At 31.8% G+C, this 14174-nt stretch overlaps 2 protein-coding genes across 2 annotated transcripts; both read right to left on the bottom strand.

Moving 5' to 3' along the window:
* Nucleotides 1-4472: 4472 nt before the first annotated feature.
* On the bottom strand, nt 4473-5596 carry LOC108808683 (uncharacterized). The gene is made up of 3 exons (XM_056988112.1): nt 5451-5596; nt 5075-5350; nt 4473-5006 (listed from the first exon to the last, which is right to left on the bottom strand). Exons 2-3 carry the CDS (start codon nt 5163-5165, stop codon nt 4648-4650), a joined length of 450 nt encoding a protein of 149 aa, XP_056844092.1. The 5' UTR covers nt 5166-5350; nt 5451-5596; the 3' UTR covers nt 4473-4647.
* Nucleotides 5597-5968: 372 nt separating this feature from the next.
* On the bottom strand, nt 5969-8156 carry LOC108805695 (LOB domain-containing protein 13). The gene is made up of 3 exons (XM_056988677.1): nt 8018-8156; nt 7644-7923; nt 5969-6726 (listed from the first exon to the last, which is right to left on the bottom strand). Exons 1-3 carry the CDS (start codon nt 8029-8031, stop codon nt 6217-6219), a joined length of 804 nt encoding a protein of 267 aa, XP_056844657.1. The 5' UTR covers nt 8032-8156; the 3' UTR covers nt 5969-6216.
* Nucleotides 8157-14174: the final 6018 nt, after the last annotated feature.

Here is a 14174-nt window from a genome sequence, read left to right on the forward strand (position 1 = left end):
TTACTTTTTATCAAAAGAATTTGATTACAACAAAAAAATAACCAAAAATAATTAATCATTGATATTCTGAATAATACACTATTTAAAATATTTTAATCAATTATTGAAAATATATATAGAGAAAAATTGAAAACCTCATATAAACTAAAACAAAAATATCCTATAAAACATCTTACAAAAAGATCTTTTATTAGTTTTAATATACTATATAACATATATTTAATTATTAGTTTTATAAGATCCTTACATTCTTTCCATTTTAATCTTTTACCCAGAAAAAAAGATCTTTGCTTTTTGGACGACATACGATCTTTGCTTTATTAAGTATGAAAACGGTTGTTACTATATAAACATATGTCCTATATAACATGTTATAGAAATATTTATATAACATTATAGAAATATAACATGTCCTATATAACATGTTATACAAAATATTTGAATGAAAAACGGTTGTTACTATATAAACAAATGTCCGATATAGCCGGAGAAACATTTCAATTATCTAAGTAAATGTATTTCTTTTGGTACTTAATAGCCCACTATTTTGGTTTACTATTTGTTCAAAATTTTAATTAGTATATTAACCTAATAAAACATATCAATAATCTAGATTTGGTTTAACATAGACTTTTCTATATTAGATAAAAAGACTCTATTTTAATAGAGTAGATTATATTCTAACCCATCCTTTGAAAGAGTGGATATATTTTTTGTTTTAATTTTATTTTTAAAATTTTAATTTTCTTGTTTTTTTCTTTGTAATTATATTTGTGTTTTCCTTTGTAATCATATTTGTGTATAAATCTTAATCAAATTTTTGTAATAAAATAATAGTAATTTAAAATTTGACCTGGCATACATTTGGTTCTTTGTAATCATATGCATGTTTCTTTGTAATCATATTTGTCTGTTTTTGATCTTGATCCGCAAGTATAATGTTAGTTTTATAATTGTTTTGTTTCTGTGAAAATGTGACATTTTCTGTAATTTTTTAATATGTTAAAGAAATTTAATTTATATACCATTATACAGCATACTTCTTTGGAATCTTTCTTTGTAAATATTGGCTTATTTTTGTTTTTGAAAAATTTCAAAAATACTAGACAAGACTTCGGAGTAAATCTTCTAGGATTAATACGTTAGTTTTGCAATTGATCAAATTTTGTTAGAAATGTGACTTTTTAAAAGAATTACATGGAAGTCTTCCACCAAAAAAATAAAACTTAAATATTAAAATTAAATATAGACAATTTCCATTGAAAAATAAAACTTAAATATTTAATTTTAATTAGACGACTTCCATGTAAATATAGAGGCAGATGACTTTAATGTAAGTTTTTTGGAAGACGATTTACACGAAAATCTTCTTATGGTAACAAAGGTTTTGACTAGAATCTCGGAGTATAATTATGAAAGATTTATGTGTAAATCGTCTGCTGGAAACCGGATATTTCTAGCTCCGCAAGGCAGCCCACAACCTTAACCTACCATCAAACTTTGACACGTGAGCTCCATCTACTCGCACTTCCATTAGTCATAAAAAACATGTAACAATCTGACAACAACAATCATCCAGTGCCGGTCCGAACTAATACGGCGCCTACGGCACCTAAAGCGTACCGAAAAACAATGCCTTTAATTATAACTAAAGTTTTGATATTTTAAAATATTAAAAACTATTAAATTATATTATTTCAAATAAATAAACACAAAATATTATTCTGAAAAGAATGTTCTAGCTTTTTATTAGAAAATATTTTTCGAATTTCAAATAATTAAGTGTTTTAGTTATGTGGTATATCATTATCCTAGATAATCCTTTATAAATTCTACAAGAATATTATAAAACTAGAATTGACGAAAAGAAAATTTTTGTGTTTAAAAAATAATCATTTATTTTTTAGAAATTTCAGTATGTCAGCCGTTTTTGTAATTGCATTTGACAATATTTCTAATAATAATCCTATTTTCATTAGTATTTTTTACAAATCCAAAAGTTATTATCTATATAGTAGGAAAAAAGTTATTATCTATACATATAATAGAAAAAAACATAAGAAAAACATATCTATATAACAAATATGGAGCATAGAGAAATAGAAAAGAGAGTTTTTTTGTCTAACTTTTCTCAAAAAAAAATTAGAAAAAATAAAAAGATATAGAAGAGGCTAATAAATGGTGTTACCAAAACTTCTATGAAAGAGAATCATATATTTAATTAGAAAAAGAAAAGTGTTATAAAAAAAAGAAGAAAACATGATGTTACTTTCGAGGTTTGAACCTAGTTCCATAAGAACATGAGATTAGGAACAGAAACCACCAGACTAGAACAGACGTTTGCAAAACCTGGCGCCCCTACAGGTAATATATTTTTTGGCGCCCAAAGTCCATGCTTTGCGGGCTTTACCCCAGGGCCGGGCTTGATCATCATCGAGCTCTATTGTGTATACGCGTAGCGCGAACACACCACTAATATAAATATGTATTTTAATGATTCAATCTGTTTGTAGGGTGTCTAAATGATACTTTTTATGAAATAGAAGAAGAATAAAACTTTTGCATTATTTTAGACATATTTATGTGAAAATAGTTCCTTTTACTTAATTTAACTGAATCTCTCAAAAAAAAAATCTGAATCTCTCAAACAAAATTTAATCTGATATGAAGAAAACATTGGTCTCTGAGAAGGTGCATCCGTGCATGCATGATTAAATGGCTTAGGTCCTTGAGAAATGCACATATGACCGATTACGACCTATTACCCTTTTCTATAATTAGACTATATGTTTCTTATTAACATGCATTTCTTTGCACGAGTATGGTGTAACAAGACAATGAATAAACTATTAACCATCTAACTAGTTGCATTACTAATCATGTTATTAGTTGTATTTAATTTACTAACCAGGTAATAAGTGGTATTTGCAATTTTAATTTTGGTTGTGAACCGATGCAGTAGCCAGTAGGGGCTTAGAAACTTTGATATTCCTTCCATTTCATTTTAATTGACATTTTATTTTTGGATACACAGATTAATAAAATATTCAATTTTATACTAAATAAAAATATTATTATAATACATCTGATCACATTTCAATCAATAGAAAAATAGTAAATTTTGTATTAAAATGATAAAACAACACTTATTTTGAAACAAAAATTTTACTTTAAAACATAACTAAATTGAAAAAGAGGAAGTATGATTTTGTATCTAATATCTGCAAATAATTTCAGTTTCTGAAAATCGAAATTCTTAGATGCATAGTGTAAAAACATAGAATTCTTAATCAATCATGCACTTCTAAAATGTAGAGTTTTGATGGAAGAACTATATAGTTTTATTTTTGTTGTTTCAACGTATTGAACAGTTTCTATATATTTATTTGAAACGGGAAGAGAACTATTCAAAGCGGTTATGAACGTGAAGAGGCAAACCATGAGCTGTAACTTTGGTAATGCCCAGAATTAAGAAATCAATAATGTAACTATTAAGAGCTTGTGGGGCTCCGTGTAATCAGACATCAAATAGTAGCGGTACTATATAACTAGTTTATGTAATTGCGTCATGTGATTACTCTGGAACTCTGTTACAGATATAAATAGATTACACGGCTGTCATTAATTTAATTGATCAATTGATCTCCTCTAACATAAAAGTCTAAACAACATTAAAAATTAATAAAGTAGTTTAAAATCAAAACCTGGGAATGCTCGCTGCCAAATTTATATGTTAGTCAACGCCTTCATTAAATGTTAAATCTAACCTAATATAAGTAGTATAATATGCTCATAACTAAATAACGTTACGTATCGCGTAAATATTAGTTCTTCAAGCTCCACTATACTATTTTCAAGGATGTTGATATACTATTTGATCTCTACTTCAATTGTATGTTCTGAAGTTACACGGTTTGAACATAAAAGGAAAAAATGAATCCAAGAAGCAAACGTTTTATATCTAGCGTGAAAAGCAAATATTATCTTCAGAAAGTGACAAAATGTAAACTACAACATTCAACTGGTGTTTGTACATTCTCATGTAGCAGTATATGCAGGGCTGGCCCTAAGATTTTGTGAAAATTTATTTTACATATTTGGGAAACTAAATTTTTTTTTTGAGAGCCTATATCTATGTAATTTTTCAAAATTTTTGGGGCTTATATCAAATATACTCAAGAACAGTCATGCATATATGATAAAAACGCTATATATTTTTGAGAATAGAACGCCATAAATATTATTATAATAAATCCAAAGATCATTAGAGCAACTCCATTGCTGAACCTCTTTAGTGGGGTTCTAAGCAATTTTCCTAAATTAATTTAATTAATTTTTAAAAGTTAAGGAGTTTCAAGTATTTGTATGTTCATTGGTGAAACCCAAAATGGGGTTCTTATGAAGAGAATAATTTTCAGTATTAACGTGGGTCATTTGATGGTTTCAATCAAGCTTAGGGAAACAAGTCTAGATTGAGAAAACAAGTGACATGAATCACTAAGTTCCATAGCAAACACAAATGCAGAACCAACACAAACAAGAGTCTTAATTCTCAACAAGTTAAAACGCACAAGACTAGTCAATCCAAGTACTCATAAAACAAAAGGGATAGATAGGTGACAATAAAACGCAGTGGAGAGAATTAGATTACTCGTTGGTGGTGGTGGTGTTGGGACGACGAGGGGTGATGAGAACCTTGAGAACACCAAAGTTCACAGAAGCGGTGATGTTGTGACTCAAAAGCGAAGCTGCAGAAGAGTCAGACCAAGAAGTGTCGACACTTCCAAGGTAAAGACGTCCACTTTCATCGTGCTCGAACACATTCTTGACCTCAGCAGTGAACTTAACTTCACTCTCGTTAGCAAGCACTTCAACATCACCATTACCAACACCAGGTACATCCACTGCGAAGAAAAGACCACCATCAGCTGTCGGTTCTCCAACGAAGGCTCGCTTTCGACCTTTCACCACAAACGGATGCTCCTCCACGCGTCCTCCAGATTTACCTATCCTCAAGCATACTCAGTAACGTAAAAGTAGTAATAGCTTTTGAGAGAGGGAATGGGATTCGAACCTGTGAAAGGAGGCACAGTGTGAGTACACTTCTTGTCATGGTCCTTCACCTTGACCCTTGAGAGAATCATCCTCAAGACTCCATCTTTCATCTTGGCCTCCACGCCGGTGATCTCGCAGCAGTCACATCCCAAACCGGCGGTTCCGGAGTACTCACGCACGCCCTCCTTCTCGTAGCCGTCGTTGAAAGTCACTGCAGAGGAAAACACCACATTTTGCCTAACGGCGTCGACTCTGTGGTGGACAGCGTCGTCTGGAACCCCCGGCAAGTCGACACCTTTTATACCCAAAATCGAACACAAAAACGAGGGGAAAACACCATGTAAGAAGATGAAAACCATAAACAACAAGAATAAATGATTTTCGTTACGATTTACCTCAGAATTTGTCACGATCTCGAATCGCCAATTTTCGCCTTCGCTGTTTTTCGTTTTCTCTATCGCGTCAAATGAAATTTTTTTTCTTTCCTTTACGAAACCGACACCAAAACGACGGTGTTTCGACTTGTGACGTCATTAAGGACTCACCTCTTCAGACTGCTATTTTAAAGGCACCTCTTAACAGCCCATTTATTTTAATTACTTTTTAATACAATTTGGTTAAGAGTCTGGGTTATGAACCCCATTAAAAGCCCCGATGGAGATGATCTTAGCGTGGAGTTTCCCCGGTCATGATATTTTCTATAAAAGTCGCATATAAAACGTAGGTTTATAAATTATAAAAAGTGAACACCTTATAGGTTTTTCAGCGTGTGCATGAGAGTTTTTCTTATGGATGAAATTTTTCTCTGCCTAACATAATCATTATTAGTAAAAGGAATATTGTAATAACACCAATAAGTTGAGCTTTGCACGTCACGGCTGGATTACGTACATAGAATATACTACAGTAAAAATGTGAAAATACATCAAATCCATATCTATAATATATATAATCTTACAGTGCAAAGTTTTGTACGTTTCTTGTACGCAAGACCATGAAAGCAAAACTGAACGTAAAGCAATGTCAATTATTAATCTACATGAAAAGCAAATAAACAAAACATTCATGCCCTATCCTCAACATGAATCAACATTCAAACTTTTAGCTTATAATGGGTATAACAATAGCACTAAACAAAACAAAATTAAGAACAATTCTGATTTAATCAAAGTAATGAACATTATTATCACTGGACAGAGAATTACTGTATCCAGCCGCCGAAGACGGAGGAGGATTATATATAGAATTGGTAGCAGATGAATTAGAAGACGAAGAAGACACCACCATCGACGGAGACGGTAAAGAAGCGGGTGGCGTAGGCGGTGCAGCTGGCCGAGAAGACAACAGCCTTGGTGGTCGTGGGGGAGGAGGCGGTGGCGGTGGTGGTGGGAGCAAAATTGACGCCGCGAGAGCTGCATGATCGGACACTGATGTTGTATTATTGTTGAAGTTGTTGTTGTTTTGTTGTAAGGAAGTGATTGTGGCGGCTTCTCGGTATTTGTGGCGGAGAATTTCTGTACGGACGGTGATGAGTTCCGATTGGAGAGATTGAATGTGGTGCTGAAGAGTGGAGATTGCGCCCATGCAACCGTATATTGGATCTCTCAATCTTAAGTTGGCTTCGTAAACCAAACTGTTTGCTGCGTCTCCTCTCTGACTTTCTCCCACTTCCTGCAAAAAATAATTAGTATATATATTTATATACAAATTCACAATTTAACAAGAAGGGAAAATGTTGCTAAAGAAAAACAAATGTTATATCTATGGAAAATGGCAATTGCTTATGTGTTAGATGGTTATTTCACTAATAATAATAATAATTTTACACATACATTCATTAGTGATATTACAACAAAATGTTAGATTGTTTCTAACATAGTTAGCTCCTTACACAGTTATTTTACAACAAAATGTTTCATTTTCTCTATTTACAAACTAAATATTAGAAACCCAAATGCCTACTAGATCCGGTAGAGAGGAATTTGACAATATATGATATTTCGTATAATTATGCAAAATGGCAAGTTAATAGAAACAAGTTCTTTTATGATTTCGATAATTGGCTAACAAAAAAAGAACCAAAATATGTAACTTAGTGGCTTGTACAAATGTTGCCGTGATGTCATAACGTAGATTTAAATCTAGTGATGTGCATGCTTGAGTTATAATAATAATAAAAATAATAATAATAATAATAATAAATCCCTTAATCTAAATATGTGCCTGGACTATAAGAAATTTATCAAAATGAAAAAATATTGTTTAGTATGAAGTGAGTCAAACAAAAACTATGGTAGATCCATTCAACTATATCCCATTAATCAGATATGATATCGATATAAACCAAAAAGAAAAAAAAAAGAAAAAGGTGATATATATGGATCTAAAGGGTAAGTAATAAGAAAACTATATTATTATTTTTTAAAAGAGATTAAAGGATCTGTTTGTCTTATTTTATAAAGGTTATCGAATGATTCAATGATCATTAGTGTAAAAAAATATGTGTATAAGTAATTAACTAACTACCAAAAGATGTGCTTTCAAAAAAAAAACTACCAAAAGATTTTATCAAAAAAAAAACAAATTACCAAAAGCATTTTGGAGACGTTACTGGCGCCGAAGACTTTATGAACGGCGGCGAACTTGTGAGGTTCGTGAGGCGAGAAGTATGGCGAGAAAGGACACTCCTCTGCGCAACGACGGCGGAGTAGCTTACAAGCGGCGCATGGGGTCACGGTGTTCAACGTTGTCCCAGGAGGCATCGCCACGTGTCTCCTGATTCCCATCACGGCATGATCCGCCGTCTTTTCGAAGGTTGGATCTTTCTTTACCTTCTTCACGATCTCGTGGTACTCGCTAAATCCTTCTCTGTCGTTTCCAATCAGTTCAACACCAAAAAGTTGTCCAAAGGATTATTATCGAAAACTTACCAAGATTATATATATATTATATTTTAATTTACCTATCTCTGGACATCCAAGGATGCTAGTTATAAGCTTGTTCCTGAGAGCATCAATGAAAGAGGAGACGTGAAGAAGAAGAAGAGGAGAAATGGAGGAAATAGAACTTCTTAACAAAAGGGAGACTCATTAGGGTGGATTATATTAAGAGATATATTAATAGTCTTTCTTTAATTTAAATTTTAATTATACATATATCATCTCGACGATTAATAAACTTTAATGGTCTTACTCTTATACGTTAAGAAATCTATTATATTAAAATAGAATCATAACTTTATTTCATTTGTAATATTTTAATTTGGACCATTATTTAGAAAATTTATAAAATACACATAACTTAACTATATTATTATTTAATATCTTCATTTTTATTTAAAATAAAAATTAATATTAATTTAAGAAAACTCTAACAAAATCTTTGAAGAATTTTTTAGAATCTTTTCAAAATTTATTTTTAAAAATTGATTAATTTAAATTTAGATGTCATAAAATATAATCAGAAATTTAGATTTAATTTAGTTTTGATTTATAAACAAAAACAAAATAATATAAAATATTGTAATGATAATAGCCACTTAAAATGATTACTTTTCAAAAATAAATTTTACAAAGATTTTATAAAGATTTTGCTGGAAAGCAATATCCATTTCTGTTTAATTATATAACATGTATAAAAAATTAACATATCTTAATATTTTATATATACAATAATTTATTATATAAACTGAATAAACAAATAAATTACTAAAAGAAATTTAACACTTTAAATTACGAATCGAGATCAAAATAAATTAAATACAAAATAATTATGAACATGCCCTTTCTAACAAATCTGTCATTTTAATTAAAACTATTATATTGAACTAAAAATAATAAAATTATTTTAAATTGATAAGTTAGTATATTTTATTTTCATAAATATAAAACATTTATTCTAAAAATATAATATGTTGGTAGAATGATTTAACCTTAATAAACTATATAATACATGTATAAAATTAACTTTTCTTAAACTTTTATATATATATATATATATATATATATATATATATAATAATTTATTATATAAACTGAATAAACAAAAATTCTCAAGAAAATCTAGTCCTTTGAATTATAGGTCGGGATCATAATAAATTAAATATATATATATGTGTGATCATTTGAAATAATTAGTTAATTAACAACATGAAAACTATAAAATTATTGTAGTTGAAATAGTGATTTAAACATTTAAATATATGAATAATCTTAAAAATATATACTAATTAAATAAAACAAATATATATATATAAATAAATACTGTATGGTTGTGCGGGTCAAAATCTAGTTACTTATTAAGTTTTGAGTAAGCTCGAGATTTGCAAAAGATTATTATTTATTATCCATCATATGTATGAACAAATACTGGGAGATATCGGCCGAAGACCTTCAACAAAGAAACTTAATTTTTATTCCTATTCTGATCATAAGATATTTAATCCATTTTAGTTCCAATATAAATGCCCAACGATCAAAACAATCCATAATTATATAGTTATATATGTAAACTTTACAGTTTGTGGTTTGTTAATAAACTTATAAAGAAAGTTGGTTGAAGAAAGAAAATAAAAATTAATATGCCGCTTGTATGATTGTATCGATCCTTGTACTTGGCTCAAACACTAGAATTACTTCTACAATCTGGATGAACTGTACCGGTTCAACCAAATCCGAATAAATAGTACACAATTCCCGACGTGTAAGTCAGCGGTTAATGTATTGAGAAACCAAACCGTTCCATAATTTTTCTTTTGTCAAATCTCTTCACGTGCTCTGTGCTGTATATATGTCAAACTGTAAAAAGGAAAAATACAATACATATGTACATAAGAAAAGTGGTTGCAAAAGAAGAAAGAATTACACAACATATTGAACATGTGGCTGCACGTGGAGGATGTTTCCGTCTAAGAACCCAAATTAAATGCGTTAATCAGTTCATACTTCATAGATCATAGTTTAAAATTATAGTTCGTATGATTCGTTTTTTTTCTAGTCTCACCACGTCTTAACATGCATGACTGGACACAAATATATAGTCAAAATCGAGAACATGGGCACACTAGATCTCCATCAATTTCACACTGGAAAATCGGAATGCGATTATTCTTTTCTGAATGTATATCTATTTGAAAGCTTCACAAAATAATGGAACTGTGTTGTATCAGATATGTATAACCTTTCAAAGGTATTCTTTTCCAAAACAAAACTTCAAACTTAATCAAAACTTGTTTAGCAATTGTGGAATCATTCAACTCCACACCTCCTGTTATTCAGGTTTATAATGAGGTTTGAACTTTCTGTTATTCTTTTACATCTCTATGAAATTAAGAGACCTTGTCAAGTCTGTAAACTCAGAAACTCTTGGCCTCTTCATAGACGATCCACCTCTGCAGCTCGGTGACGGAGTCATCAGATCAATCACTTCAACTTCAGTGGTTGATGTAATAAAGTAAATGTTCAATTAGTAATATTTCCATTGTGCTGCTTATTCTTGGCTTTCGGCAGTTTTCCAATAACTAAACCACCAACTTCAACAGTATGTTTATTGTTTTATAGCATCAACTAATGTTTTTTGTTGTGCAACAGCATAAACTAATTTCAATACTTAATGGCCATGATAAAGCAGCTAACCAACTTAAGACTAATTTCAACTCTCCTCTCAGCGTCAGTTTGATCGTTGGACGAGACAATACAGTCCAAAATCCATTATCCGTAAACGACAGAAATGGGCTAATTGGTAAGCCACTTTAATCAAGTCCCATTATCTATTCTTTTCCTCAAACGGCTGGCCCATTGTCCAGTTTGGGAAGTTATCCGTCTCCTGCGTATTACAAAAACTTAAAAGGTGAAGTCCAGTCTTTACCACTCACCAGTACTACCTGTGTTTTCTTTATTAGAATTGTTGGCCACGTAAATATGTTAGTGGTCCATAATAAAGGTAGCAGAAAATGAACTTTCCATCTTTAGTAACAATAACATTATCAGATCAGAACACGTGCCAAACTGAAAAAGAAAGAGAGGACAAAAGCAGATCTCACTTCTGATCCGGCGAGCGGCCGGCGTGTGAGCGTACGTGCCTTTCGCCGGAGCCCTTCGTTCCTCCAACAAACCGCTACACCTGATCTCTTTTTCGTCTTCTCTGTCCTCTGCCTTGTCCGATTTCTGACCAGTCATCATCCGCAGTGGCTTTGTTTCTGGAGGGAAGACGCGGTTGTGCGGAATTGATGACGTGGTGAAGTGGATCATTTTTTGTTAGTTTTCTTTTCCGGAAGGTGGAGGCTCTAACAGCTCCACCGCCGCCGGTCTTTATTTTTGGGAGGTAGAAGTTTTTTCAGCTTTGCCATCGTCGGATCTAACTTCCGCGGGTGAAGACCTCACAGTCTTACGTCGCCTGTTTAAGGTATATCGGTGAAATCTAACGGTTAGGATTTCAGTTTTGTGTATGGATCGGGAGGGATTCTCAGTTATCCCTGGAGTGATTGGAAGCTTCGTCGTATCGGATGAGATCTCGATGGATCGATGAAACTTTCCGACATGAAGTAAGCGTGGTGAAGAATATATTTGGTTTTGGCGGGGGGTTTTGCGGGCTATTGAGCTCCGGCGAAATGAGGGTTTCGGTGGAAGTTTCCGACGGCTGCCTGAAGCGATGAAGGTCAAGTCGAGGCGGAGCAACGCATGTCGTCCTGATGATGCAGATCCTTCCACGTGTCATGCCTCCAGCCTCCTTGTCGCTTGCACATGCCAGAGTCGTCGGGTATCGAATGTATGGGCCGATGGACTGCTTTAGTGTATTTGGGCTTCGGCCATGTATGTCTTAGCCCGTATACTTATGGGCTTTTTGTTGCTTCATGCTGTAGTTGGGCTTCGGCCGTTTCGGATAGGCCCGTTTATCAATAAAACAAAAACTTGGTGGAAAAAAAAAACTTTATCAGATATGAACTATTGATTTAAGTCTTGTCTATCAATCCGAAAAAGCAAAGACCAAAGACCATGTAGTGGCCCCTTTTATATTGTTATCTCACTTTCTCGAATATGGATCAAGGTTCGAATCACCCTCCAATAAGAGTAAATAAATCACATTAGATAAATTCCTAAACATTATCCAAGCCTGATTAAACATGCATCGGCGTAACCAACTACATGCCCTTAGATTGAAATTGGATTTGAACCAGATTTTCGGATCAATCTATATTTAATGAGTGCCTATTGTTGCTAGCAAATATTAGGGCTAGGCAAATAAACCGAATCCGAAAATCCGAACCGAATCCGATCCGATAAAAATGAATCTGAATCGATCCGAACCCGACATAAATACCGAATGGATCTTGTTTTTCGGTATTTCGGGTTATGGGTATTACCCGAACCGAAACCGAATATAATGGATATCCGATAGAACCCGAAACATTCAAAACCCCAAAAAGATCTGTACCAAACATAATCTCAATTCATAATATGTATTCAAAATACATTCAGATATATTGAACATTTGAAATATTTATCTATTACATAAAAGTTGGTGATTCTAATACATGAAGATTGATGATTAAAGGTGGCTGTTGAATTTTGAAATATTTAGATTTAAATTTAGATTTTATTTTCGGTAAAAAATGTTTCTCATTTCGTTTTATGATTTCCCTTTCGTTTGATTTTGAATGATCATGGTTGATATTCCTTTCTTAATTTTAAATCGATTTTATTTATATTTTGGTTACAAAAAGTACAAATTAGGTATTTGAAACCAAAACAAACCAATTTTACTTATGTTTTGGTTATAAATTAGGTATAAATCAGATATTTTTAAATCGAAGAACCGATTGGGACTTAAATCCGAAAGTACATTGGGTTGTACCGGTTTTTTGAAGATTTACTAACCCCGACTCGAACCCGATAGAATCCGAACCGATCCCGAACCGAACTTTTAAATAATCCGAATGGGGCTGATTTTGATAAATCCGAAAAACCGAAACCCGATTGAATAAAACCGAAACTCGATTGGGATCTCGAATGCCCACGCCTAGCAAATATCACTTGTTGTTTTGTTTTGGATTAAGTTACTTTTTGGCTCTTTGTAGTTAAAATATAACAAAATGGAAATAAACCTAAAAACAACAGAAAAGTACACTTATTACTATTTACTATTTACACTAGATGATAATCTGCGCGTTACGCAGAGTAATTTTAAAAAATATATATTTTATTTAAATATTTTTAATAATACATATTTTGCTATCAATATTTTTTTTACATTTGATTAGGGATGACAATGCAGATACCATTTTGTTTGGTTAGGTTCGATTTGGATCTTTGCAGATTTGGTTCGAATCTTTACAAGTTCGGTTTGAGTTTAGATTCGCCCATTTAATTTAAAAACAATAAAGTTCATATATACTTTAAATTTCTAAAAATCTAACATATAAATTTGAATAATTTATACCAAAATACTTAAACTTAATATAAAAATTGGTTTGACTTAAATATTTGGATAGAAAATGAATAGATATTTTCAGTATTTTGGTATTTTGAGTAACGGTTAGCTATTTTTGATATTTTTTTTTATATATTTCTAAGGAGCTTGGAAAATTTAAAACCATCATATGATCTTGTATATTTATTTTAGATATTAAATTTAAAAATAATTAATATATTTAACTATATAAATCTAGTTCGAATATACTCAGATACATAAAATATTTTGGTCCTGATCGGATTCGGTTCTGGTTCTCTAGATACCAAAATTTTGAACATGTTCAGATATCTAACCAATTTAATTAAAGTTTTGTACTACTTTTTGTTCGGTTATTTGTATGTGATCGCTTGCAGCAGTTCTCCACTTCTGCAGTGTGTTACCTGTATACTCTGGTATCCTGCAATTGAGCAGCCTGTATCCAGATAAGCAGTTATCTGCCAATCATAATGTATGCAAACTCATTCAAACCTTTTACTTTCATTTTCCATTTACACTGAATCGTTAGGTAGCGTGATTCATTTTTTCATATTCGTTCACTTTAACAACAAAACTCCAGTCTTTGTGATCTGAATTATCAGTAAAATGTCTCCATTTGTATGGCGGCTTGAGTAGCTAGGTTATAGTTATGGAGTTCTTGGTATATTATCACT

This window comes from Raphanus sativus, chromosome 6 (genome assembly GCF_000801105.2).
Source record: "Raphanus sativus cultivar WK10039 chromosome 6, ASM80110v3, whole genome shotgun sequence".
In the NCBI taxonomy this organism is placed as follows: Eukaryota; Viridiplantae; Streptophyta; class Magnoliopsida; order Brassicales; family Brassicaceae; genus Raphanus; species Raphanus sativus.

Coding starts and splice junctions, on each gene's coding strand:
- LOC108808683 (XM_056988112.1), bottom strand. CDS start 5,165: ATGAAAGATGGAGTCTTGAGGATGATTCTCTCAAGGGTCAAGGTGAAG. Junction 5,007..5,074: donor CACTGTGCCTCCTTTCACAG/GTTCGAATCCCA, acceptor GCTTGAGGATAG/GTAAATCTGGAGGACGCGTG.
- LOC108805695 (XM_056988677.1), bottom strand. Junction 6,727..7,643: donor ACGTCTCCAAAATGCTTTTG/GTAATTTGTTTT, acceptor TATTTTTTGCAG/GAAGTGGGAGAAAGTCAGAG.